At 53.0% G+C, this 27,696-nt stretch overlaps 2 protein-coding genes across 4 annotated transcripts in view; one reads left to right on the top strand and one right to left on the bottom strand.

The window, feature by feature from the left end:
* The first annotated feature begins 555 nt into the window (after positions 1-555).
* Positions 556-21,845, top strand: WIPI1 (WD repeat domain, phosphoinositide interacting 1). Its single transcript, XM_057418639.1, has 13 exons — positions 556-617; positions 2,506-2,588; positions 4,125-4,294; positions 7,673-7,769; positions 11,430-11,527; positions 12,519-12,611; positions 12,924-12,994; positions 13,879-13,986; positions 14,383-14,547; positions 14,720-14,827; positions 16,025-16,146; positions 16,936-17,036; positions 21,297-21,845. The coding sequence occupies exons 3-13, from the start codon at positions 4,208-4,210 to the stop codon at positions 21,342-21,344; spliced, it is 1,098 nt and encodes a 365-aa protein (XP_057274622.1). The 5' UTR covers positions 556-617; positions 2,506-2,588; positions 4,125-4,207; the 3' UTR covers positions 21,345-21,845.
* ARSG (arylsulfatase G) overlaps positions 12,622-27,696 on the bottom strand; it is a 44,891-nt gene continuing 29,816 nt past the window's right edge. For 2 of the 3 annotated variants that reach the window (XM_057418636.1, XM_057418637.1), the window contains exons 10-12: positions 26,786-26,906; positions 23,307-23,397; positions 21,874-23,030 (exon numbers count right to left, since the gene is read on the bottom strand). In XM_057418636.1, coding sequence (XP_057274619.1) covers positions 22,696-23,030; positions 23,307-23,397; positions 26,786-26,906 — 547 coding nt within the window. In that variant the 3' untranslated portion in view covers positions 21,874-22,695. Of the gene's footprint in view, positions 13,093-21,873; positions 23,031-23,306; positions 23,398-26,785; positions 26,907-27,696 lie in introns of those variants that run through there. The other variant, XM_057418638.1, reaches the window with a different exon arrangement.

The following is a 27,696-nucleotide window of genomic DNA, read 5'->3' as shown; positions in this document are numbered from 1 at the left end:
GCAAGCCCCTTTTCTGACATCCCCGTTTCAAAACCAAATGCTGGACCGCAGGGATGGTCTTAGGCCATTCAAAACCAGCTTTTTCTGATTCATTCTGAGGTTCTATTAGCACTTCCCTATTAGGCCCCCTCAAGAAGATATTTCCCCCCTCAAAACATGATGAATTTCAAGTTCTTCCCATGCCACCTTTGCAGCATCACTCATGTGCTCTGCATCCCAGGGACACATCCCATTTGCCACCAGCCAAGCTGATGGGTTTAAGCTGTCCGTTTTCATACATCCTCCCCCAAATTAATCATCTTCACAGTCACAGGTTTTAAACTCTCTGACAAGCAGCAAAAGGGGGTTAACCCAGGCAGAGATCCGTGTCCACATGGGCTCTGCCTCATTGGGATGGTATTGATTTTTCCAGCAGCCGTGCGGTGCACATCCAGTGATCCAGGGCAATGACTTCAGCACTCACATGAGGATTACTCATCTAATGAGGGGTTTGCAGCTCTTGTCCCTGTTCCTGTGTGCTCTCTGCCGTCCCACCGACTGGCCGAGGCCCAGGCCCAGGCCCCGGCCCCGGGGTCGCCGGCGGCGCTCAGCTGCTTCTCCTACAACCAGGACTGCACGTAAGCGGGGCGGGGGCGCGGGGCGGGCGGCGGCAGCGGGCGCGGGACACCCTGTCCACGGGTGCGGCTCCGCGGGGCCCCGTGCGAGGCTCCCCGCGGTGCAGACGGGGCCCTGCGCGATCCCACGGCCCCGCGGCTCTCGGGACACGGCCTCGGGTTCCCCCCGGTTCGGTCTCTGGGAGGCAGCAAATTCCGAGGATCACCAGGATTTCCCTCCCCAGCGGCTCGGGACGGCCGGAGAGGGGACTCCGAGGGCTTGGTCTGCTGACCTGAGGCCACTTTGTAGGTGGCAGAGCCACAGGGCTCTTGATGAGCCGTCTGTGCCCCATCATGGAACGGTTTGGGTTGAAGGGACCTCAAAGCTCCTCCAGCTCCAACGCCTGCCACGGGCAGGGACAGCTTCCATAGAGCAGCTTGGTCCAAGCCCGTGTCCAGCCTGGCCTTGAACACTGCCAGGGATTTGTGAGCAATTGTGAATGCTCCATCCCATCACCTCATAGGGTTTCATGGAGTCTCTCACCATTGCTAACCTGTGCTTTACCCGTTTCAAAGCCCATCATTTAAGAACCGTCTCTGAATGGCACAGGAAACATCCTGAAGCAGCGAGACACACACACAGCAGCGGTCACAGCACAGATCATGGGGTACAAGATCAGAACCACAGCCACCAGCCTCACACCTGGAACATCATTACCTTTGCAGCACTGCTTTGTATTTGCTGTGCCTAAACAAAGAGTGCATTGATGGGTGCTGCCCTGGTGCTGACGTGAACGGCTGGGCATCACAAACCCTGTGCATCAGGGCACTGGGCAGGTCTTAAATCAGCACTGATTTAAGACCTGCATGTTGCTGCTTACTATATCTAGCACTGAGCAGAGCCAGCACTTGGCATGACTGTGTCTCATACTCCATGCCTGCATCCATTGCTATTAGTGAGAGCAAACCTTCCATAGCCTTCATAGGTCAGTGTCATGCAGATGGATCAGCTCCTGGCATGGGAAAGAGTCCCCTTTTATATCCTTAAGGTCCTATCTGCAGCCTTTCAGGTTATAATATACCTCTATTCCTCCAGCAGCCACACTGCCATATGAGTGATAGTTTGCCACCTTACAGGATACTTGCCTTTTGTAGGCTGCAGTAGCCTCAGATGGAAAAACAGATTCTTGGGTTTGTTATTTTATATACTTTGGATTGAGAGTGGAAACTGAAGTTGTGCCTTCATGGAGGTCACTGAAGGAATTACTTCTGCGTCATGGCTTAATGCCAGCCACAGCTAAGCCCCAAGCAGTTGTTCACTCACTCCCTTCCAATGCAGTGGGGGAAGAGAACCAAAAGGATAAAAGTGAGAAAACTCATGGGCTGAGATAAAGACAGGGAAAAAAGATAGGGAAAGCAAAAGCCACATGCACAAGCAAAGCAAAAGAAGGAATCAGTTCACCACTTCCCATTGGCAGGCAGGTGCTCAGTCATCCCAGGCAAGTAGGGCTCCATCATGCCTAACAGCAACTTGGGAAGACAAACACCATCACTCTGAACGCCCTTCCTTCCTCTTCCTCAGCTTTATATGCCAAGCATGACATCATACGGTATGGAATATCCCTGGGATAAGCTGTCCTGGCAGTGTCCCCTTCTAAGTCCTTGTACACCCCCAGCCTCGTTACTGAGGAGCAGAAAAGCCTCGACTCTAAGCACTGCCCAGCAGTAACTAAAATATCCCTGTGTTATCAGCACTGTTTCCAGCACAAATCCAAACCATTGCTCCATACAAGCTAATCTGAAGGATTAACTCCATCCCAGTCAGAACCAGCACACCCTGCCTGCAGCGACGCTTGCTATCACTTGGAGGCCTTAGGATCTGAACTAGCAGGTTTTTGTCTTGTCCTTGCAGCTCCCTGGCAATTGGAACCACAACTGGATACAGGCTTTTCTCCTTAAGCTCTGTGGAACAACTGGACCAGGTCCATGAAAGCAGTAAGTGTCATGTTTCACTATTGGCTGACAGGCTTTACCTGTGTTACTGCAGTTGAGTCTGCCTCAAGGGGGTGATTCTGCTCAGAGAGCTGTTTCTGCTGTGCCATATCAGGAGATGAACAGCCCTGGTTACTGCCCGGTGCACAGCAGCCTTTAGAGTGAGCTACAGCCTTGGAGGAGCTTCTGAACAGTCATTAGGACTTTAACCTTATGGGAGTCCTTTAACCCTGTTACAGTTCAGCTTCTACTCACTGCTGCCAGTTTGACAGCAGCAGTTTGCACCAACATTCAGAAGTAGTTCACCACTGGCATGTTTCACATACATGGACTGCAGACTCCCAGCACAGCCACTGGATAACTTGAGGCTTTTAGTCCAATGTGGTATTTACTGGATGTTTTTAACATGTTTCCCGTGCAGGAAGGTCATTCCTAACAGGCTGTGCTCAGAGCAGCATGCAGTGCACTTCAGAGCCCAAAACAAGTCAGGCCTCAGGGAGCACATGCTCTAGTTCAGACCATGGGCAGAAGTGTTTCAGCTGAGATGCACTAAAGATAAACCTCACAGCTGGGATATGCTGGTCTCTTTCCACTGGCTGTAGAAGGAGCCTCAGCAACCAGACATAGCTGCATCATCTGGAGCAAAGCCCAGGCTCCTTTCCCCTTTGACTCACAGGGGAACTAAGCTCCTGTAAAGCAACAAGTCATAGGCTTGCATTAAAAGTATTTAGGAATTTGGGTTGCCCGCAGAGTCAGGCCAAAGAGAAACAAATCCCTGCTGATGACACGCTCAAGGTGATGGCTTGAGATGTGAGCAAACCCACATCATGGCTGTGAGCAGTCCTTGTGCCTCCAATGCAGCACAGCCCAAGCACCATTCAGGATATCTACACTAGAAGTCATAGCCCCTGATGGCTTAGGTACAGGCCCACCAAGACCATTGTAATGGTGCCTCCTCAGCACAACAGGAGCCATCCCAAACATGGTCTGCAAGACATGCCACACGACTGTCACCACAGCCACGCTAGAGCTCTCTGAAGACCACAGTCCCAGTAACAGGGAGGGTATAAACACATCAGGCTTCCCTAAGGAAGCCAGGAGAAACAAGACTCCATGCAGAGTAAACAGCGAGTTACACACTGTTTATGCCTTACCTCACTAAGCCTCAGCTTGCTCACTCCAGGAAAGTCCCTAACCAAGCTTGCTGAGCTCCTCCTTTTTATATCCCCTTCCCAAGCATTAACTACAGCTGGAGGATGCAGGGATTAGCCTCAGCTGGAGAGCCCTGCCCAGGAGAGGCACAACAGCCCTGTCAGAGGGGGCTGGCTGAAGTTTTGCCTTAGGGGAAGGTTCATTAACCCCTTCCTGCTGTGACCTAAATGCTTTGTGCCAGGTATGAGAAATCTGTACCAAAAGCAGACGTTGAACACCTCAGCGCTGAGCATTCCAACCCGATCCCCTCTTGAGCTGAGTCGCACAAGTCAAACCCACCATAAGCCAAGCTAAAGCCTCTTGCCTTGCTTTCCCTTCTGTGCCCAGATGAAATCCCAGATGTTTACATCGTGGAGCGTCTGTTCTCCAGCAGCCTTGTGGTTGTGGTCAGTCATGCCAAGCCCTGGCAAATGAATGTGTACCACTTCAAGAAAGGGACAGAGATCTGCAACTACAGCTATTCCAGTAACATACTGTCCATTCGGCTGAACCGTCAGGTAAGAGCCTGGCCAAAGGGCTTAGCCAGAGTTGTTGTCACACTGGCTCTTGGCTGCTGTTGGCTTTCCATCTGGAACCCCACTGCCCACCAGAGCAGCAGCCTGGGTAGGTTTGCAGGGGACTCAAGTGGCTCAGAGGGACCTGTCCTCTCCTATCAGCTCCACTTCAGGCTCAGTGAGCTGACAGAGGAGCAGGATGCTGTGGAGATCACCTGCTGCCACTGTTTGCTGCAGTAAAACGAAGCTAAGTCCTTGTTTTCACTGCAGTCACACAAAGGCTTTTTGTTGTCTGTCCTGTTGCCTATTCAGCAGACAGCTCTGCCAAAAACACACCTTTTCATCCTCCTCCCTCCCTTGGATTCCACATCCTGATTGCAGGCCCACCTCTGCCATCTTGGTTACAAGTGAGACCTTCAGAGCTGGTAACAAAACCCAGGAGTGACTTGAGCTCTGTGAATGAGGCAGAAGGCTGGTTTTCAACTCCTGCAACAGCCTTGGTTTACTTTTAAAGGTGTAGAAAACATTTAGACCACTTAGAAGGCGACTTTCAGAGTGTTACTGTCTGAACGGACACAGCCTCGTGCAGCCCTGAGCCCTCTGGGAGGACTTTAAGTCTTCCTTTGTTTTTGTCCATAATTATTCTCAAAGTACATGCCATGAGAAGCAGAGGATGTTTTACAATGGAGAAATAAGCAGTCTGTGTAATTGTATATAATCAGCCTCTCTTCAGTTAGCAACAGTGAGTCCTGCAGTGAGGCTGTCCCGTAAGGAAACTCTGGGTTGAGTTTCCAGTAAAGCTGTGTTTGACCAGAAGTTCCTGTACCACAATTAAACCTGCCCTAAATTGATTTTCTTCAGTTCAATTTACAATGGAGCTGGCAAAACTAAGGACTCCCTATGAATTGCAGATAGATATATAGGTATAAAAATAACCTGGGAGGCTCTGCTCGGGGAGATCAGTGTGAGAGCAAGTTCAGGCTTTTCCCCATGGGCTGCTCTGAGGAGTGCCTGAAGATGATGCAGAGGCCCAGCCCTGTATCCATGTTCTTGGCTGCTTTATGAGCTTGGGTTCCAGTCCTGGGCTGAGCTCATCCTCCAGCTGTAACACTCACCTGGAGAGGTCTGGAAATGCTGCACATACTGGGGTAGGTAGAAGAGAAATCACTGTTCCACCCTATGATCGAGACTTAAACCAGCAGCAGTCAGGTTCTGCATGTGCTGGGACATTTGAACCCCATGCCTGGGCTTTTATACTTCATTAAAAGCCACAGAAGGCCACATCCCACACAAAGCATTAGCACAGGATGATGGTGGCAAATAAAGCAGGAACAGGTCTCAAAATGGTGCCTGTTTCAGTTTGGTCTCCCTGTGAAAAAGTCCTTGTGCAAACAAACAAGCAGGTCCCTCGGTTGTTGCTGATCCATGTTCCGAGCTCCATCATAACCCTAAGTGTGTTAAGGTAGATTATGAGTTGTCTCAAATAAAGCTTTGCTGTGGGACCAGTTGAGGTCTCCTGTAACCTCCCTGGGTTTTCATTCACTGCTGAAGCCCTGCTGAGCTCTTTGGAGAGGTTTGATCTGGCTGTGTCCATGCCCAGCGCATTTAAGTCCTCACCATACATCTCACCTGGTTCAAGTCCAACTCAAGTACTAAAGAACACTGATGAGCAGTAACATTCCATACGAGACACGGTGCCTGGTAGCAGCCCTGTGTGGCAATCACAGCACCAGGCACCTTCTCTGAGGACAGAATCCATTCCTCATCTCAGCAGGGCTCACAGTGACGTTAGCATGGGGTAAAGAGGCAGAGAAGCAGCTCCCTCCAACTGGTGAGCTTGTCCAGGCCTCCTTTTCCTGTTCACCTCCTGCCCCCATCACTTTCCTGGATTTTGTCCCTGTTGGTGCCAGCATCTCTTGCTGCAGCTCTGGCTTTGCCATCATCTGGAGCCCTCCCTTCACCTGTACATCAATAGCAGTGTGTCTGCAGTTCTGGGAAGGCTCATGGTGGCTTGGCTGAATTCAGCTGTATAAATATTCCTCTCGGTCTCTGCAAGTTGATGGCTGTTATTGTAGGAAAGGCAAAGTCTTCCTGGAAATGCAAAATGGCCCTGACACAGCCCCAGATGCTGTGGTTAGCAGGAATAGAAGTGGGAAAGAGTTTGATCCGAGAGTAATGGTGGAGCAAAGCAAAGATTTTCTAATGTGGGTGTTTCGAGTTAGTGACTAAGCTCCACATTTAGATACTAAATAAGTGGCCTCATCTCTAAAGAGGTGGAGGCTTCCTGGACATGGATTCGGGTGCTCCAGCATCAGGAGCCTGGATGGAGTGTAGCCTTCCATTTATGTTGGGAGGTTTTCAGTGCTTCTGGACACTTGGTACTGATGCAGGTGGAGCTGTGCGCTCGCTGGACTTAGAAAGCACAACCCTTCAGCCACATCCAAAACCTGGTCCCAAAACAGGCCTCTGTGCCAAATGCCTCCGTGATTAACACAGATTGATCTGGACCAGGCAGAGACACGGAGCAGAGCGGTCACGCAGGTGGTGGCCCAGTGCTAAGGTTACAGCATTAGGTTTCCTTTTCCTCTGTGCCTTTCCTCCCCAGTGCTTGGCAGCTCCTCTCTTAGCAGCTGCCTCTTGGCTGGGTGGATGTGCCTGAAGAGCGCAGCAGAAAAGGTACAGGCGCATGAACTTGGACATCCCCTGCCCATTGCCAGGATGATGTAAACGTGACTGCCCAAGCAGACCTCTCCCAGCCCAGTTTCGGTGCTGTTCTACAGGCACACAAAGCAGAGCCTTGCCTGCTGGTGCCAAATGGGAAGAGAAACGTGTGCTGCGCAGATGCATTGGGTTTAGCAGCAGTGGGACTAACAGCAGCATCACCTAAGTGTTTGCTCCCAGGGCAGGAGAGAGCCAGGGCAAGGGGTACATCGCCCCATGTGCAGGCAGGCAGGATTGGCACCCCCTCTGCTGCCAGGTCTTTATGATCAGAAAGCTATTTGCTATGAAAAGAACTGCAAAGAAAAGTAGGGATAGATGGCAATCAGGGCCCATGGTGGGTATAACCCTGATGTGTCTTCCTCTTTCTGGGGCTTGCGGGTATTGAAGATCAGCTCTTAGAGTAGCATAAAGTCATGATGTGGTACCTGCTTTCTAAAGCAGGACCAGATGCAGCAGCTCTCAAAAGCAGTCATCCAAAATGCGAGGTTGACAGAGGGGATGGAGGAGCACACGAGATGATGCTTCTGTTGTATTTCAGTGTGTTACAAATTCCTTTGAGTTCTTCTGAGGGGAAAGATTTGGGTTTGTGAACTGTGGGAGAGACAGAGGCACCGTGCCCACGCGGCTGAGGTTCTGTGCATGTCCCTTTTGTCCTTGCAGAGGCTGGTTGTTTGCCTGGAAGAGTCAATTTACATCCACAACATTAAGGACATGAAGCTTCTGAAGACTATTCTGGATACACCCCCAAATACAACAGGTGAGCATGGGAGAACTGGGTGAAAGGGGTTGCACATCTCTGCAGGAGCTCTGTAGAGCCACAACACTCATGTTAGGATTTAAACCAGCTTTTGCCTTGTGTATCCTAATTCAGCACTGGGGAGACAGAAATGCATGGAGGCTGTCGGGTGGGCTTGGGAGAGGAGAACAGAGGGGTTTGTTCTGTCCTGAGCAAACCCCTGCTCTCTCCTGAGCACCAAATGCAGCAAAGCAGAGCAGAAGTGGTCTTGGTCTGACTTCACCTCCCAGGTTCGCTCCCTTCCTGTCCTCATGTGAGATGTCCATGCACTCGCTGCTTCCCACAGTGTGCCTTTATTTTCAGTCACAAGCAGGAAACTAAGTAAACCAGGACCACAAGTTTCCCATCACATACAGGACCACTTGAAATCCTCCCCCTGGAGCTCCCTGCCCTTCCTTCACTGTGTCCTGCGTCAGCATCCCACGGTGTTCCCACTATCCGGCCCCGCTTTCCCGCCCTGCTGGAGTGAGTCAGCTCTGCAGCATCGCACTGTGTTGCAGAGCTCCACACTCCCTGCAGACCTGTGGTTAACCCAGGTTCTCCTTTGGCCATGGACACGCACTGCTCTCCTAGGGTAGAAAGCTCCTGTGGTTACTTGCAGGCTGTGGGGTCAGCTCCCCAAGTGATTAGAGCTGTGAAGAGAGGCAGAACACTCCCTAATTCCCTGCCAGGGAGTCCTCAGAGCTTGGGCTGCCGCCTGATATTATAGAATCATGGAATGGTTTGGGTTAGAAAGCACCTTCAGATCATCCATTCCAACCCCTTGCCATAGGCAGGGACGCCTCACCCTAGACCATGTCACGCAAGGCTCTGTCCAGCCCGGCCTTGAACACTGCCAGGGATGGGGCACGTATCCCATATACACTACAGATGCACGGGGCAGGTGGCTGCAGAACACATTCTCTGTGTGCAGCACAGGGTGAATCCGGCTTTCCTGCTCGTGGGAGAGGAGCTATTTTTAGCCATGGAGAGGGAATGTTGGCCGAGCGCCTGCGGCAGCGCTGTGATATCCTGGCCGGTTGCAGGCTGCAGCACCGTTTCACGGGTGGTTGATGGGGAAGCTGCTGCTGTGATGCTCACGCCTGGCTGCTGGGCTTTCAAGGGATGCTCTTCTGGCGGCTCCCCTGACCTACTTCAGGCCTCAGCAGATGGTTTTCCATGTGGATTAAACACGCTGAACACCGCAAATATAATTAGAGCTGAAAACCTTCCTGAGGAAGCCCAGCCTGGAGGGAGGGCAGGGGTCCCCAGGCCTCAAGTGGGGATGAATGATGAGGTCACGGGTGTAGAGCAGTAGCAATCAGCTCACTGGGCAGGACGAGGGATCACAGGGCTTCATATAGGCTCAGTTGTTTAAAACCCTTTTCCTGCAGCATCTGTCACTGAAGTGAGCTGAGTGACAAGTGCCATGTGTGCTCCCTCTGACCCTGGATCAACTGCTTTGGTCCCAAGCCTGACCCTGAGGATGGTGTGTCCAGGAGGCTGAAGCAGCCCAACCTCACCACTCCTTGTACAACCCTTTTGTGGAGTGAGGATCTGTACTGGGGATGTAGGAACACACACCAAGCATGCCAGCCCCTACAAAGCATGCACCCTGGGCACGGCAGTGCCAGCACAGTGAGGACCAGGACTTGCTGCACACCCACCAACCTGTCATAGTGAGATCTAAGGCTGTTCATGGCCAGGATCTGGCTCCTGGTCCAGCCTCCTCCAAGCAGGAGAGGAAGATGCCCATAGTACTGAGCCTGTTGTTTTCCAAGTGTGCTTGAGCATGTTGTTTTACATGTGGCTCGTGTCAGGGGCAGGATTTACACTGAGGAGGTCACAGTGCTCATGGTGACATGCATTTCAGGGCTGCAGCTTCCAAAACCACCTCTTGTGGCTCCCCCCAAAGCCCCGTATGCGCCTGGACCTGCCTGGGGGCGAGGCAAGGCTTCTCTGAGAGGGTCCCTTGTTTCCTTCCTTGAGGAGGTGATGTGGCAGTCCCAGAGGTGCCATCCTGAGCAGCACCAGTCTGCCTCCTCCCTCCTGAGCACGCCACTGCACCCAGCAGTCCTTGTCAGGGCTGTGAGAGCAGAGGAGCATCTTCAAAGGCTGCCGTGTCCTTTGTGCTCCTTGTGCTTTGTGTCTCCCGAGGTCAGCCCAGTACACTCACAGCTGTGTTTTCCCCTGGCCTGGTTTCCCGTCGGCCTCTCCCAGTGGGTGACTCAGAGCAGCCGCTCAGAGCCTGCTTTGTTCAGCCTCAGCATTCCCTAGATCCAGTGCTTAGAGAAAGGGCTCTGCTGATCCCCCCGGGCTGCCTGGGCCGGGGGAGCACCATCCTGAACAGCTGGGATGCTCATCACGAGCAAAGTCTCTGCTCTGTCTTTACCTTCCTCCTTTCGCTCTCTCTTTGGGTGCCTTTCAGTGGCCTGTGCTTTGCTGCTGAACCTCTTCTCCCCTGCGCACGCTGTCCCTGGCACGATGTAAAAGCCTTACTCTGACTGATAGGGAGTGGATCCCGGGGCCCGTGGGCCCATCCTGCAGCTCCGTTGTGGTCTCTTTGTTTAGTTATAAACAATGACCTAAAACGAGAGGTTCAGGCTGTCCTTCCCCCCGCTGGGCTGGGGCCAGGGCTGTGTCCTGCCATGATGGGTTGCACGCTCTGTGTGTGAGTCTGTGCAGCATTCGGGTGTCCTGCTTTGAGGAATGTGGCAGCAGCCCCAGCAGCCTTTAACCCCGCGGCTTCCTCCGCACGTGGGATGAGCTGGGGGTCAGGAAGCTCAGGTCATGCTGAAGCCTTGAGCGGGATTTGGGAGGCCTGGGAGCACGCGGATGTGGTGCAGGAAGCAGGGGAGACTCGCTTCTGTATGTGACAGGATTCATGGGGATGGGTCCTCAGCCAGCGACACAAACGGGAGGCAGGAAGAGATGCTCTTTTCCCAGGTCACCTGGGGGACAGGCGGATGGATGTGCTCGCACACAGAGCCATCCATCCCTCCCTGTCCTGGCCTGCAATTCCTGCTCACTTTGAAAGGGGGGGTTGGGAAGCTTTATGCTCATGTTGGCATAAACCCAGATGGCTGTTACAGGGAAGAACTCCCCCTGTGCTTCAGATTCAGCTACGTTCAAGTTCCTCGGCAGCCGGAAACTCCCTGCGCAACCGTGGCATTTGTTTGGTCTCCCTCTGCTTCCCTTTGCCGTTCAGAGAAAAAGGAAATGGTCCCAGAGCCACTTCTTTGCATGCCAGGCTTCGTGTGCCAGCCTTCATACCGGGGCTGTGTCCGTGCTGAGAGGCCACATACACCCTGTGCACATCTGGAGCTGCCCAGATGTGCCTAGGCAGATGCCCTGTTAGCCCTGCGCCCTTGCTGTGTTTCATGCACCTATTCCTGCCTTCTCAAAGGAGATGGTGGAAGGGGAGAAGCCCAAAAGCAGGCTTCAGAGCAGGAGGTTTTGGGGAGGAGGGAGCCGTACTGTCCCATGCCAGCAGGTGTCCCCACGGCCGAGGCATTGCCAGCGCCTTGCACCCAGTGCCAGACACGGTCCCAAAACGAGACAGAGCCTGAGCCCCCTGCGGGGTCCATGGCCGCGTTTCTGCTTTCCCAAACAAGCTGAGCCGTGTCCCTCTCGCCGTGCCAGGTCTGTGTGCGCTCTCCATCAACCACGCCAACTCCTACTTGGCTTATCCCGGCAGCGCAACCAGCGGAGAGATCGCGCTTTACGACGGAAATAGTTTGGTAAGTGCGAAGCTCGCCCGTATGGATACGGGCTGAAAACAAACAGAACCACAGCAAAGCCAACGGGGCCTTTGGGAAGGATGAATTAATGCACTGCGCCGAGCTAGACTGCAAGGGAATTGCCCAGGGAGGCACATTCCCTTTGCTTGGATGCCGTGCAAAGCAGACAGCCTCTCTGAGCTCAGGACATCCATCTCCCACTATGGGATAGTGAGGGAAACATGACCCATTACCCTGCAGCCTGAAGCTGTGGCCAGGCTGACACGGGGGCTCCTATGAGGGGTTCCTATAGGAATCACATCCCACAGAGGGGATGTGACCAGGGTAGCTCAGGGAGGTTTGAGCTGCTCCAGGCACAGCCAGGGGTGCCAGACCCGAAGTCACGGGGAGGGCAAGGTATCCACAGCCACTTCAGGAAGCCTGTCCTTGGCTGGAAGCAGGGTCATGATTATCTGCTGTTTAAGCCAGGGGTTTGGATTACATAAGGCTGTGGCTCTGTACGTGCAGCGGGAGCTGAGGATCTGCAGCAGGGGAGGAGCAGAGCACAAGGGGAAAACACTGCTGCTGCTGCTGCTGCTGTTGCTGTTGCTGTGAGAGGTACTAGTGAGGGCCTGGGCTCCCTGCAGGAACCAGGGTGGTGTCACTGCAGCAGGATCTGCAGTACAGCAGAGGGAATTGCAGGGAAGGAGGCTCTGTCTTGGCACAAAGACATGGCCAGGCTTTGGGAAGGGCTCAGTTGTGATCCTGCAGCCTGGAGAGATGGAGACCTCTGCCCCTGAAGTGAGCTTTCTGTGGCCGTGCTGGGTGGGGAGTGAGCACAAGGTAGGGCAGAGATAAGAAATGCTGAGGATGATGAAGGGATACCATAAGCACAGCATGATCCCGTGAATCCATATCGGCAGGCCTGGATAGAATGCAAGGCAGGGAACGCCCTTATGCAGTCCAAGGAGCAAGGCACCTCTTTGCACTCACATTGCCTTCTGCCCCACAGAAAACAGCCTGCGCCATTCCTGCCCATGACGGGCCCCTGGCTGCCCTCGCCTTCAACTCCACCGGCTCAAAGCTTGCAAGTGCCTCTGAGAAAGTGAGTGAGCACCCTCCCTATGCGCCCTGTGAGCCTGGGGGCTCTGCCCGTGGCTGGCAGCGGGGTCCCAGCCACCCATCCTGCAGCATGGAGAGCAGGACCTCTGAGCTGCCTGCCCTTAAGCACAGCTAGCACAGGAGAGGCACTAAAAGGACTCTGACTTGCACGAGTCAGGTGTATCACGTTCAGGTTGACCCCGGCTGGCAAACAGGAGGGGCCTTTGCACATCCTGAGTTCTCTGGGTGCGTCGGGGAAAGGGCTCCCGCTCTTTGCCCTGCTCCTGCATGGTCTTTCCCTTTGCCTCTTTCGCAGGGCACAGTCATTCGGGTGTTTTCCGTTCCTGGGGGGCAGAAGCTCTATGAATTCCGTCGAGGGATGAAAAGGTCAGTTCATTCTGCCCGTGACGAGTACACAGAGGGCTCCCGGAGCAGACACGTAAAGAGAAGGACAGGGCAGCGTCAGATCCCGGTGCCTTTGGCATCTGTTGCAGAAGGAGAACAAGAGTGAACGTATCAGATAGAAAAGCCATTGTGCCAGACCCAGCCGCCTCCGGCAAGTCGAGTGGTTCAGTTCAGTGTGTCACAGCACAGGGCCACTGCAGGGAACAGAGGTAGATTCAGTGCATTCACTCTGTCCTTGCTTGCTGCTCACTTGAAATAAGGAAGTCCCCAAAGTTACCAGCCCAGCTCTTACTCTCTCAAAGGAGGGGCTTTGAAGCTGCTAAGTCATTGTGCAGAGCCCAGGTCTCAGTGGTAGGAATGGGCCTTCTGCAGCCTCCCTCAGATGCTTTCAGTAGATCCATTCCCAATCCGTTTCCTCTTCCCATCCCAGACCTGCCTATAGCTTTACACCCACTTCTGCAAGTACATAAACTGCCATGTCCAAGACACCCTGGTATTCCTGAGCCTGCTCAGGACATGCTGTATGTATCCCATTCTCCAGCGCTTTGGGTATCTTCCCTGGCCTTTGCAGTACCAGAAGCTTTAGCTGCTGTAGCAAGGCTGGCACAGATGTTCACTCCACAGACAGCTGCGAGCAGGGACATTTCCACCTCTCTGGCTGTTTGTTATGAGCTCAAAGCTAATCCCAGCTCTGCTGAGCAAAGGGAGTAGGGAGATGCTTGTCAGTCAGCCCACAGGTGGGCAGGGGGCTCTTCACTCTGTATGGGTCTTCTTCCTCCCCATCCTCTTCTCTGTGAGCAAAACGGAGCGGTTCCCCTTTAATGGTATGCCAGGAAGTGATGAGTCCTGTCTTTGCTTGGCCCTAGGTATGTGAACATCAGCTCTCTGGTGTTCAGCATGGATTCCCAGTTCCTCTGTGCTTCCAGCAACACGGAGACTGTGCACATCTTTAAACTGGAGCATCTCACCGACAGGTAAGGGGTGGCAGCCAGAGCCTGCCTTAACCTGCCTGCCCAGGGGTGTCTCTGCTGCAAAGGTCTACTGTCACAGAGCTCCATTTCCTCACCACATACTCTCCCGTGAGCAATACCAGCTGCCAGCTCTTTGGCTTTGTGTCCTGATGGATTCACTCCTTGGAAAAGCCACACACTGCATCCCTGCTGTCAGCCTCTCCAGGCCCGCTCTGGATTTATTACTGCCCTTTTCCCCTGCCTCCTTCCTGTGTATCCAGCCAGGCTGGTGCACAATGCATGCAGGTGCTCCAAAGCAAGCCATCACGTGTCCCACATCAGGATCATTTTGCATGTTCTGATCGGGTTTGTCACGCTGACTGTGGTAACCCCACTGATGCTGCTTTGTGACCCCCTCAGCCGGCCAGAAGAGCCTCCAACCTGGAGCGGTTACATGGGAAAGATGTTCCAGGCTGCCACCAACTACCTCCCTGCTCAGGTATCGGGCATGATGAACCAGGATCGAGCCTTCGCCACTGTCCGCCTCAACGTCTCCGGACAGAGGAACATCTGTGCCCTCTCCACGTATGTACTGACACCTGCATCCCTCTGCCTGTGAGCAAACACAGCTATCTCTGCAGAACACCACCAGGGCGGCCCTTATCTTGTACCCTGCCTGCAGAGCACACAGCGAGGTGGGGTGTGTACGTGTGTGTGAGTGCAGATGTGTTTGGACTCATGGTGCTCTCCTCACTAGGATTCAGAAGCTGCCACGACTGTTGGTGACTACATCAGATGGACATCTCTGTATCTATAACCTGGACCCACAAGATGGAGGGGAGTGTGTCTTAATTAAGAAGCACAGGTAACTATCTATACCTCCAGCACATCTGATACAGAGGCTCATCTTTTAACACATCAAGGGAAATTCCACCAGAAAGCACAAAATGGAGCTGTAGGAGCAAGAACATTGGAACTTTGTGATTTTAGCTGCCTAATCCAAGAGAGGTGGATGGGAACCGCATCAGCAGGCAGGCACATGGGGCTTCTTGCAGAAGAAATCAGAGCCATCTCACACCCCTAGGCAGTTGTGGGACATCGCAGCTTAGACAGCAGAGGTGTCCAGGCCGTACCTCTGATGCTTTCAGCAGCAGAGTGCTGACCACTATGGTGGTAGAAGAGCAGAGCACCTTGTCCTACCCTGACTTCGGTGGGATGGTGTGGAGTGAAACTGGAAGCTTCCATAAAGGAAAACCCATGGAGATGCACGCTGCAGGCACGCAGCGCCAGAGCAGAGCCTTCCCCGTGCTGCTCAGTTTGGATGCAAATCCCGTTAAACATGTAACCCCCCCACACACACATCTGGGCTGCTTGGCTCCAGATGTGAAGCCTTTGGAGTGGGCTGGGATGGAACATGTGCTGTGAGCCGGGGGGGTGGCGGACGGCCAGGAAAATGCCAGCAGCTTTTGGGAAAGGCACAAAACAAAAGCACTTCAAAGCTGCGCTGTCCAGCGCGCTCCGGCCGCCCTCGACACCCCTGACGCCCGTCCTGGAGCGGCCCAATGGAGCTGGCGGGCCAGCTTTGTCATGTGGGTTCCTCTGAGCATCAGAGGACTGAAAAGGGCCCTTGGGTCATGAGTTACGTTACATCATACTATATCTCTGCTCAAACGCTGTCCTAAACTAGCCAGGGCTGCTTTTCCCATCTAGTCCGCTCCTGTTGGAAGCCTTTCGGAGCCCCCTCTGTGATTAGAAACACTGTTTGCCTTTGTAACCTAAAGCTTTTGTGGTCAATCTGTTCCCTTCTATTCTCCTGCCAGCATTGTCCTCTAGCTGAAGTAGTGCTTTCCCTATCTTCTGCTTCCCCCTTGCTTTACTCGTAGACACAATGCTCTCCTCCTCTGCAGTACTGTTAGGGCTGCAGGCAGTGCCTCGATACAGTGATGTGGATGGGCGACGTGCTTCAAGGAGATGTGGGTGCATGTCCTTGTCTTAGCCGGTGCTGGGGGAGGAGGGGTTTGGATCAGAACTAACTCTTCTCCCCTCTCTTCTTCCTTTACAGTCTTCTTGGCTCAGGAAAGATGGAGGAGAACAAAGAAAACGACCTTCAGTCTCCATTACCTCAATCTTACGCAGCAACTGTAGCCAGACAAAGTACAGTGCCTTCAACTTCGACCATGCCAGGTAAGCATCATGCCTGCCCTTCCTCCTGCAGAAGCAAAAAGCCACCTAGGGCAAAGTGGAAAAGTCTCCCAACCTTCCAGGGTTCAACTGGAAACACCACTTGTGCAATATGGAGCGGGGCAGCAGCGCTCTGTGGAGCTCACCAGCTTCATCCTCTGCCCCAAAACCAGGCAAGGCATTTTCAGCTCTGCTTCCAGGGACCCCTTGCCAGTGCTTCTGCTCCTTGTGCAGAGCTGGACCACAAACAGGCCCGCCAGCAGAGCAGTAACCACATCCGAGCTTCACAGTTTGTCAGCAGCAGCTGCTGCCAGGCTGGTTTCCAAGAGCTGGAATTGTGTCTGGAGAAGTCAGATCTCACTGGTTTTGTTCATCATTCCCAAACCTGTTAACATCTTACCCTAATGAACCTCACAGTAAATGGTTGCAGAAGACCGGGCCACTACCTCATGACATTCCCAAGTCTAAAGGTCCACACACAGATGTGGATCTCACTGAAATTAGTGCTCACATTCATGGTGGAGGATGTTGCACCAGGAGCTGGCCATGTAGTCCACTCCTAATCTGTAGTGTCAAGGGAGATATCTTCTGCAGTCCCCCAGAGTGCTGTCAAAAAGCCAGAGGAAGCAGCTCTGTGCTAAGAATGTGATAACACAGTATCTCTGCTGTTTGTTTCCAGCCTCCTTTCATCCATCCATCCATCCATCCATCCATCCATCCATCCATCCATCCATCCATCCATCCATCCATCCATCCATCCATCCCTAACCTTCTGTATTTCTACTTGCACAGGTTATTCAGAGGATGGTGGTGCCCTGCGAGGAGAGGTTATCCCAGAGCATGAGTTTGCGACTGGACCAGTGTGTCTTGATGACGAGAATGAGTTTCCTCCTGTGAGCATTCGGAACCCCTAAAACTGCAATTCGTGCTGAGAAGAAAGCATTAACTTCTTACAGAAGAGATACTGTTGTCCCCACCTTGTCCTAGCTCACTGTGAAGCCTAAAATAACTAAGTTATAGGGACAGTGCCAGGAAAATAACACCCCATTAATGGCAGCTGGGGATGGGGCAGAGATGATCAAACCTAATAACTAGAGATGGATCTGAACAAGCTCATTGAATGAAGTGCAGACGCAGAATGAGGTTCAGATCCAGATCTAACCTTTGTGCCTTGTGCAGGTTTCCAGTATTACCAGGAGTAGCTTTCATCTGAGCAATACCATCCTTTAGAAATAAAACTTAATACTCCCTGTTGCATTTACAGTCAGTTGGGTTAGTTTATGGACTGCAACTGGAACATACCTGAACCTCACCAGTCCCTGCAAGTCCGAGCTAACTGAAAAGGAAACTCCTTTTCCAAGGACAAAGATGAAAGGCATTAACAGAGTTTTAAACCCGTTTATGATTTTTACATGGCACTTTCTCAGTTACTATTTAGAGCAGATACTGGCTTTTTAAAATCTAACCTAAGCTTGGCAGTGTCTTTCCAGCTCCTTTTCCTTGTTGTGTCAAGTATTGAACTCCTGTTGGTAACGTGCTATGTTCTGGCTGTAATTAGTGCTGTCTTCATACTAGTAATGCATTAATACAGCAGAATATTGTAATGGGTTTCAGGTTGTAGTCTTGGCAGAGTTTTGAATCCCTTTCACTCTGTTTTTACATATCCTGCTGGGGAGTTTTGCCTGAAAGGGAGGAAGTAAAAACTACCCAGGATTTGTTCCATAGGCAGAGGCTGACCTCTGGGAGGCACTTTGCTGTTAACTGATGCAAAGTGTTACTCAGATCAAAAGTGACGAGCTCATGACTCCCTTTGAAACAACATGACCTAAATCCAACTCAGTTTGATTAACCTTAGACCAAGTCTCTTTTGTCGCCTCTAACATAACCTGCTGCAAACTGAGAACAGGAGTTTTCCAGTTGTCCAACTACATTACCCAAGAAGGGTATTTAAAACATCTCCCTTCTTGTTCCTTCTTCCTCCTTGTTTCCTCCTTGTCTCTTCCTTCCTTGTTGTGGAGGAGAAGGCGGTGGCCCAGGCCCCTGGAAGGAGCAGCAGGACCAGAGAGAACCCCTTTGCTTCCTTCTGATAAACCTGCTCTTGACCTGGTTTAGGGACACACAAATGCCAGCAAGCAGGAATCATGCTGCTCCTGAATGAGCCTCCCTGCTGGGATTAGGCTGTAGAAAAGCAGCCCCGAACCCCTGCTGTACAACAGCAGGTACTTTATCAATGAACTCTGATCTCTCCGAGCCCCCATGCTGGAATGAACCCAAGCGAGCAGCTCAGATCCGCAGTGCTGGGGAGGAGATGGTGTGGGAGGGAAGGAGCTTTCCACAAATACTCCCTGATCTGGTGACTGAGCCGTTGGAGCTTCCCGATGAAGCCTCTGCGCCGGGACTTGGGCTTTGCCCCTCTCCTGCTGACGGTAATGTCTCCTGCCTTGGTTTCGCAGGCGGAGCGGCGAGGGCTCCCGCTGCTCTGGTGCGCACGGGTCGGTGGTCAGGATGTTTTGATGCTCTGGATTTCACTGAACTTTGCTGTTTTCTCAGTGCTGTTTGGTCTCAGTGACGCGTTCCAGGGGGGTTTCAGGCATCGGTCACTCCAGTGTGGAGAAGGAGGGAGAGAAAACCTGACTTTATCCAACAAAAATGTTTTGACAGCGTTGTGTTTGGCGGGAACATGGGAAGGGTTTTGTTTGTTTTCCAGCGTGCAACAAAAAAAAGACATTTAAAAACCTCAAAACTTGGGACAAAATGGAATATTCGCCCGCAGCCCACGCCACGGGGATGGCTTTGAACTAAAGACAGGCTTCTGGAGACACAGCAGCGCTCAGATCCAGCAGCTCCTCTCCATTTTGAAACCTCTTCACTTCCCTTGACCTCAAGCGAGACTTCAGAGGCTCAGCTGTTAACAGTGAGGAGAAGCAGCTTCAGTCTAACAAGAGATCTGTTGCTGGTTGTCAGAGGTGGCCTCTTCATTAAACAAGATCAGAGAAGAGATGAGAAGGCCAAGGAGGGCTCATAAAAGGTGGCCTCAACAACAGCGAATGTGGATGTTGCTACCAATGGCACCAGGACTGCTGAGGGATCCTGCGGCAGGAGGTTGAACACGTTCAGCTTGTCTCTTGCTTGCATTGATGGGGTGGATTAAGCACTTTGAGGCCCACTGTTGGTCTTACACAGAAAGGACTTGGGTGTCACTGAGCAGGACAAGCAGGCTGGGGCCTCAGGTGAAGAGAAGCTGCCATGCTTGAGACCTGTGTGGTCTTTATGGGATGGGAAGAGCAAACCCAGCTCTGGCTGTTTCCTGGTTACCTGCCCAAGCAGCTCCCACTTCTCTGTGGGTTGATCAGTGTTGGTGAGGTTTCCAGTGGCGTTGGGAGCTGTTGTTGTGTGCCTCAGGCCAGGCAGGGCAGGACTTTGGGAAGCCAGCACAGTGGCTCTCCCCACCAAGGCATGCTCAGAGCAGTGTTGGGGTAGTGCTGTGTCGTCCTGCAGGATTCTGCAAGCAGGATGGACCTGAGGAATGGAAGCAGGGAATCTGCTTGAAGCTGCTGGGATTCAGTAGGAAAGGTGGTTTCTCCCAGCAGAATGCTCAGTGCTTTTCCAGGCAGACATGATGCATCCTGCCCTTGGCTGCACACTGAAGCTCGTCACCTTGGGGACCAGAGGTGATGCGAAGGCTTCATCAGGAGAACCATTTCATTAAGTCAGGCTGGATTGCACTCAGCAGGCAGCTCTTCAAAGACAGCTTCCCCTCGCTGATACACAGCCTTTAAAAGCATCTCTTCCACATTGATTATTGGCTGCCTCCAAACTGGTTGGGCAGCCTGCCTGTGCTGCCAGAGGATGCTGCTGCAGAGGGTGGAATGAAACCCCCCAGCAGCACAGCTCCCACTGATGCCTGCTCCCAGGAAGGATGGACAGGAACACGAGCTCCAGCAGCCCATCCAGCCTAGGAGAGCCCCAGTGTGGTGCCCACATACATCTCACTGCTCTGACCCACGGATCTCAACACAAGTGACCAGGCTGCAGATGTGTCTTTGACTCCATGGGACCAATGTTTGCCCAAGTTCCTCCTCACTCACTGCTGGATGGTGGGTCTGTTGCACCATCACTAATGATTTGAAGCGATTTTTTCAACAGCTGGCTGTTAGCAGAGGAAAGGCCATTGATTTTGCAGTGAAGTTCTATCAGTAATTGTGTTTCACAGGGGATGAGCAAGTTTGGCAGGACCTGACTGGCCTCTTCTTCCTCACAGCAGCCTCTCTGGTACTCGACAGGCATTTTGGCACCTGGGGCTTGCAGGATTGAACTCATCAGTGGGATAAATGCAAACCAGTGCCAATGCTTGTGCCTCAAAACTGGGCAAGTGATGGTCCTGAAGCCACAGCAAGACAGATCCCAGGAGGAGGAGCTGGCACAGACTCTCACACAGCTGGGGCTGTGGGGCTCATACCACACTGCTGCAGGATGCAGGTCATGTCCAGGATGGAGCTGATACAGGGGAAATCTGTGCCTTGGCTCATGGTCGGTGCCCACCAGAAGTAGCTGCTCATCTCACCCAGGTCTCCAGCCTCATCCCATGGCATTAGGAGCTGATGTGAAGTGGTTCAGGGTCCTCACTGCTGCCTGTTCTTCATGCGCCTGCTTTGCTCTTTCTCTCAGAGGCTTTGCTGATACTTGGGCTAAGCTTCCCCTCACCTAATTTGGCCTAACCTCTTGGTGTTTAACTCTGGGCTCCATCTGGAAACCCTAGAGAGATGCATTGACGCACCCCTGAGAGTGATGCACCCCCGAGAGAAATGCAGTGATGCACAGCACCCACTTTCCCCTCCCACCATGCCCGGAGCTGAGCTTTTGAGGAGGAATTAGGAAGGCCAAAGGACTTGACCCCAGTAACTGATGTCCTGCAAGCGCTCAGCCCAGTGCCAGCTAGAGGCAAGACACATTTATCACCAAGCCAGATGGTTCCTGTTCCCAGGACCTGTTAAATTTGGGGAGGGGGAGAGTAAATAAATAAAACCACCCACAAATGAATGGAAAGTAAAACAGGACAGGACATCCCCCCCCCCCCCCCATGTGCCTAAACCCGACTTGAACCAAACCCTCTTGCTGGGAAAAGTAAGGCCGTTCTGTTTTGATTTTGGTAGATAATCTTGTGCCGCGGAGGTCAGCCGGGCAAAGCGAAGAGGTCGTGAGGAGAAGCAAACATCCGCGCTCAGGACGGCTGCTGGAAGCGCGTTGGAAAAGCCAGGAATACGGAAGAACAGATTTGGGGGTCCCCAAGACGAGAATAAGTCAAACCCGAGGTGGGCCACTGCTTTTGTCCTATAGTAAGTGAGTACCTGGCCCCCTGTTTCAGTTCCTGTCCAGGGGTGTCTGTACTGTATGCACATCGCTATAGTTAACAAACCATATGTTAGAGCCACAGTGTAAATGCTAATTTAATCAGATTTGTATGTAACCAGGATTTTATATACCCACTTGTCCCTTTTCTAATTTATGCTGGTTTATGTGTATAAATGTACTTAGAGGAAGATATATTAAAACTTAATGTCTTTGTACAGTATATACAAACTATTTTACCCAGGCAAAGTATTTTTGCAGTGACATTAGAGATGCCATTTGCTATGTTGAAAGACGGAATAAAGTCATGCTCTGTCCCTTGCAGCTCCTGCTGTTCTTTGTGGGGCCCTAAAGATGTCAGTCTTGATTAATGCTGTGAGTGGGTTTGGGGGGCTGGTGATTGATGCAGCTCCTGCACCAAGCCCAGTCCACACCAGTCCATGGCTTGTCCAAAGAGAGATCTGGGTATGTAAATCAGAGCCAAAAATTGCTGCCGAAAACCCTCTCTCAGCTGCTGGGCAGTCCCAGTGGGTTCTTAGGTTTCAGCTGCACCTTTGAGGTTGCCTTTGCATCTGCCCAGAATGGCCCTGTAAGAGCTGCTTCCCCCACCTGCACCCCTGGCATTGCCCATGAGGAGGGTGGCACTAAGGGGAGCCCAGGACCCTCTCTTTGTTACACTTGGGTCTTTAAGATACCCGCATTAATGAACCTCACTTGGGGTAGGTGCTGTTTCCTAGAGCATGCCTTGTGCCTGCCAGGAATTTTCTCTCTTAAGCCAATGGACTTGAGGGTCTCAGCACCATAAGGGAGAGAACGTTGTGCTCCCACCAGTAAGGTCCTGTAAGGTCCATTCTGGAGGAAAGCCAAGTGCATTTCCCAGAGGAATTCTGTCCTAAAGCCAGCTCTCCCAGAAGGGAGTTCTAATCCAAGACCTGGCTCTTCCTCAGCTAAAGAGCCTCACAAAAAAGCCTATCTCTGTCCATATGCCCAGAGCCACCAGGTACAGCAGTGCCCTATCCCATGGGGTGAGAGGGCTGCTCTGTGTGCTCACACAGAGCCACAACTCACCTCCCTGCTTCATCGCATGGAGCAAAGGGGACCGCAGCCTCATCCCTCTCAGTGGCCAACCTCCAGCCTGGAGCCATGACATTCCTGATCACAGAAACCAGGCTCAGGAGAGGAGCACCCGGAGCACTCACTCACTCAGAGACACACCAGTCGCGTTGTTCTCTCCATGCCATGGTCCAGCACGGCTGTGTGAGCTCCGGGTGCGTGGCACCGACAGGCCACGTGCTGCGGGTCACAGCACGGACTCACAGCGGGGTCTTTGGAGTAATCTGCAACGGAGACGTTGTCGGTTGCAATGTCCTCCAGAGCCTGGGTGTAAGCCCTGCTGATGGCAGGCAGCACCTCCTCGTACTCTCTGGATGCCACGTCCAAAGGCTCCTGCTCCTGGATATCACGATCCAGATTGAAAATGAGGGGTGGCTGGTGATGCTCAGCCGGCCCAATGCTCCCATCGCAAGCCATTGCTCCTCCTAGGGAGGAAGTGAGAGGAAAACACACTGAGTCCCCACTGCCCAGGGATCAATCACCTTGGTGCTCCTCATCCATCTATGATGGCCCAATCCCACCATGGCCAGCTTTGGGAGCCTGGGTCCTGCTGCTAGTCCAGGCGTGCTCCTGAGGCTGCAAAGCCATCGTGCGGGCACAGGTGAATGCATATTTACTCCTCGCTGGGTTTGCTCTTGAATTAACCTGAGTTGGTTTTCACCTGTATCTGCAAGGAACCAATCAATAAAAGGCCCCGGTACCTGTCGTGTAAAAGGCCTTGTACTGAGCCAGCCGCAGTGCCTCTATCCCACCATCCTTCCCACCTGCCCCGCTGTTGGGATGGAGCAGAACCTGCAGGAAGAACAGAAAAGGGCCCATCAGCTCTTTGCAGAGTGAAAACTGCTCTGTGAGACCCAGACACACCACATCCCATCCATGCACATATTTAAACACCATTTAACCCCTGGATTGTGAGCAACCAACTGAGATTCGGTTGTTGGAGGGAGGGGGAACAGCAGAAGGGCACTGGGAAACAGCAGCATCTCCCTGTGCCAACCTGTCCCTGCACACAGGACCCTCTGAATTCACCTCCCCAGACCAATTCCGCTGCAATAAAGTGATCACAAAGGTGTGGGAGCTTTCAGCAGAGCAGGACAGAGCATTTTGGAGCCGGGATGTTCTCTGTGTCACCACCACTGCCCCACGCCGAGGAGACACCCATCTCCTCAGTGCTCACAGCTCAGTTAATGGCAGGGACATCTAAGGGAGCCAGATCCCTGCCTGGGGCCAGCAGCAAGCCCCAAGCTGAGGGTGAGCTCATGCGATGGGTAGGTGAGGTGCTGGAACATCGCTCCCGGTCCAGCATCCCACCACTGACTCAGCCCGCTGTGCGAGCGCTCCCTTCCCTAACAACAGGGAATGGGGCTGAGGAGGAAGGGAAGAAGAAGGGAAGGGTGGGTCAAATCCCTCCCTTTCGGTATTTAGGACACTTGATCCGTGCAGGACGACGGCTTTGGCACAGGGCAGTGGGAAGACAAGTGAGCTGGATGGTGCGGCAGGCTCCTCCATCAGATAGGATCTGCTGCGGAGCCAATGGCTTCACCGAGGGCTGAGTCACTCGAGGTTTCCTCCCTGGGAATTGAGCTTAAAAGTGATTCAAGAAATTTCCACTGTGCTAAAAATGAGAACCAGCTGCTGCAGATGGAGGGGCCAAGCTCAGGAGCAGCGCTCGTCCTGCACTGATGCCTTAGCAGGTGCCCGGCACGTCCACAGCATCATGGAATGGGTTGGGTTGGAAAGGACCTTAAAGCTCAGCCAGTTCCAACCCCTGCCATGGGCAGGGACACCTCACGCTAGACCATGTCACCCAAGGCTCTGTCCTTGAACACTGCCAGCGATGGGGCAACCACAGTTTCTCTGGGCACCCTGTGCCAGCATCTCAGCACCCTCACAGGGAAGAGCTTCTGCCTTATATCCAACCTGAACTTCCCCTCTTCAAGTTTAAATCCACCGCCCCTTGTGCTATCGCCTTGGGGGATGGTTGGTACCTCCCCCAAAAATGCCAGGATTCAGGATGCGGGATGATTTCCAAATGCTTTCTGCTTCCTTCATCACCCTCCATTGCAGGTAAATTAACCAAAAGGTCACCTAGAATTTGGTTTAAAAATCATGTTTTAGGGTTAAAAATGAAGGCTGTAAAGTGGAGGAGTGCAAGCTGCAAGGGGAACCCCTGCTACAGAATCCCCTCACACTGACGCTGTGTTGGAATAAAATGGCTCCAAAGCAGCAACCAGCAAATACTAAGGGCCCATGAAGGTACCAGGAACTGAACCAATCCTGCTTCCAGCCCTAAAGCTGTGCCTACACCTTTAGCAGCACAGCTGGGACGCCGCCATCTCAGTGTAAAGGCACTCAAATCTTCACCACCACCACGCACGTTCCTAAACCTGCCTCACAAAGCCCCATGCTAAGAAAATCTATTCTAATTTACAGCATCATTAAGGAGCTGCTTTCGATTGAGCCCTTTCAAGGAACATTCCCAGGTCTGCAACACCTCTATTGATCCCTGACTTTGTTATTTTAACAGAAACATAGGAAAGGGAGAAAAAGGCCTTTTCTCTCCAGAAAACCCCTGTCTGGGCTCTGGGCTGTTTGCACACCCCCCTCTGCCATGAAGCTCATGGAAAGAGCTTATTTGTGTGACACTCGTACCCTTGACACGTTCTGGGATGTGTTTGTTTTCACTGCAAACAGCCTTGCTCAGGACAGGACCTCGGTCTCACCCCAGCCCCATCACAGGCTGCACTGGTGCAGAGCGAGCAGGGACACTGAGCAGGGTTACACTGGTTTATCCCAAGAGATCCCAGTTAGGGAAGAGGCTGTTGGGGGGTAGGATGAGCACAGGAATTGCTCTGGGGAGGATCTGTGACAAGGAAAACCCTGTAACACCAAAGAGGGGGGCTGCTACTAGTGCTTGCAAGCAGGAGATGAAAGCCAAGAGGGGAGGAAGTAGGGACAAGCGCTTGTTGCCCAACACTACATGGAGATGGAGCCAGTGGGTGCTCTGTGTGTGTCCCCCAAGGTCACCCCATCTCTGGATCCATGCCCTGCTCATGCTGCCGGGATGGGCAGGAACAACCCTGCTGTGCCCAGTGGCTCCCAGCTCCACAGGGGTTAATTCACCCCTGATTGCAGCATAAATCACCCCAAAGAGTGCCAGGCTGGGGTGATGCTGAGGAAGCCAGGGTGGTGCATCCCAGCTCAGGACTTCATTCCTTGGTCTGAAACACAATGGAATGGCTTGCACGGGCTCGTATCCCTTTGTCCTGACACCCAGCAAACCATTGCTCCCAGCAACCCATCATTCCCAGCAAACCATCATTCCCGGCAAACCCCATTCCACCACCACATCCGCAGCAGAAGAGTTAATGGTGAGGAGCACAGCAGAGCCTGCTGGCCGTATCCCATCCGCTTCCCCGCTTTCCCTCACTGTTCATCGGAGGGTTCCATAAATACGAAGCAAATACCAAACCCCTGATGGACACAGAAAGCAAATCCAGGACCCCCGTTGGGAGCTGGCTCGTGGTGCTCGCAGGAGGGTGGACTTGAAAAGCAAACTCAGGCTTTATCTATGGGGCTGCTATTAAAGTCACTGCTTTTTTTACCCTTTTTCCTTTGGTTCTGCACCAATCCTGTGCCACCCTGACAAGAGCATCACCGCTTGTTCTGCAAACTGTCAGCAGCTCCTATTGTATGGACAGAGCAGCAGGGTACAGGGTGTGCTGCCCCGCTTCAACATCAGTGATAACAAGGAGCTGGGAGAAGGAGGACTTCCTTATACGCACATAAAATGTGACAAATAAAGTGGACACAACCAGGTCTGAGCCCCTGGAATCTTCTCTTTCCCATAGATTCACCTGCTGGGTGAAGGCAAGCCCAAGCATCCCCCGGGGTGGCAGCCCTGGGACAGCAGGCACAGGCAGGCAGTCAGCTGTTGTTCTTACCTGTAACTCCAGGTTTATGAGCAAAGCATAAATCTTGATTAATCCAAAAGCCCTTTTACCCTGGTACCCTGAGCCTTGGTACCCCACTTGCCTGTGTCTGGCCAACCTCCTCCTCCAAGCCAAGGGGATGATGCTCCCATGACCCAGCACATCACCTTTCCATCCCCATGTGAGCTCAGAGGTGATGGGATCTATTGTCAGGAGTGGGATGGCACTATGGGGTGTCTCTGCCTTACCTTGTGCCCCACATCCGACCACCCAAAGAGCACCGGGGACACATCCAAGCCATCAAAGCGCCTGTCCGGGGGAAGGGCCGCCCCAGCCAGAGCCACCAGCGTGGGGAAGATGTCCAGAGCGCTGCGGAAAGAGGGGGCACCATCAGAGCAAGGACCAAAGATCCCCACAGCATCCTCCCAACCCACCCCATGGCACTCAATGCACTGTAGTAAGGGAGTGCTCTGGGGGGAAGCAGCTTCTCAGCACCCATCCCAAGAGCAGAAGAGGTTAAACCCGGCTCCGAGCAGCGCTGGGCCCTGGCAGCACTCACATCACTCACCTCCCGCCCCGCGCCAGCTGCTCGCCAGGTGCTGCGGGTTCAGCCAGGATCTGCTGCTCCCTGTGCCCAGCAAATCCCACACCCACAGGGCAGGAGCAGCCCCTCCTTGTCCCCATATCCCCCCCTGTGTCCCTATGGGACAGCAGTGGGGTCATCCTCCGGAGAAAGCACTGGCACAGGGACTTTTGATGCCAATGGCAGCAGATCCCATGTCCCAGTTAAATGCGCTCGAGCATGCAGTCTCGCTTCTGCACGAGCCGAGGAGGCAGGGTGGGACATGAGAGCGGTGCTGTTCTGTGTGCACCCGTCAGCATTTTCACCTCCCCAGTTCGTCAGGGGCCTCAGTCACAAACCCAGCACTCAGGGCTCAGCATCGGTCGCTTCCCGATATGGAGGGATGCAGGGAAGGAGTGGGTGATGCTGTATCCCTCTGGCTCCAAGGGGATGCAGAGGGACAGTCTCTGCTTTCCCACCTGCTGCGTGTGGCTCTGGGGATGGAGCCTGGATGTGGCAATTCCTCACTATCCTGCACATCCCCATGGCACGGAGGTTGAGCGCAGTCATTGCTGTGGTGGGACAGGATGCTCACAG

Source organism: Pezoporus wallicus, unplaced genomic scaffold (genome assembly GCF_028554395.1).
Source record: "Pezoporus wallicus isolate ANWC-B61680 ecotype Strahan unplaced genomic scaffold, APGP_CSIRO_Pwel_v1 contig_3710, whole genome shotgun sequence".
Classification (NCBI taxonomy): domain Eukaryota; kingdom Metazoa; phylum Chordata; class Aves; order Psittaciformes; family Psittacidae; genus Pezoporus; species Pezoporus wallicus.
The sequence above is the reverse complement of the archived record's forward strand: the minus strand, read 5'-3'. Positions and strand labels throughout refer to the sequence as shown.

Excerpts from the sequence above, each read along its gene's own strand:
- WIPI1 (XM_057418639.1), top strand. The coding sequence starts at position 4,208 with ATGAATGTGTACCACTTCAAGAAAGGGACAGAGATCTGCAACTACAGC. Across the intron at positions 4,295-7,672 it reads CCATTCGGCTGAACCGTCAG|AGGCTGGTTGTTTGCCTGGA; the intron begins GTAAGAGCCTGG and ends TTGTCCTTGCAG. Across the intron at positions 13,987-14,382 it reads CTGGAGCATCTCACCGACAG|CCGGCCAGAAGAGCCTCCAA; the intron begins GTAAGGGGTGGC and ends TGACCCCCTCAG.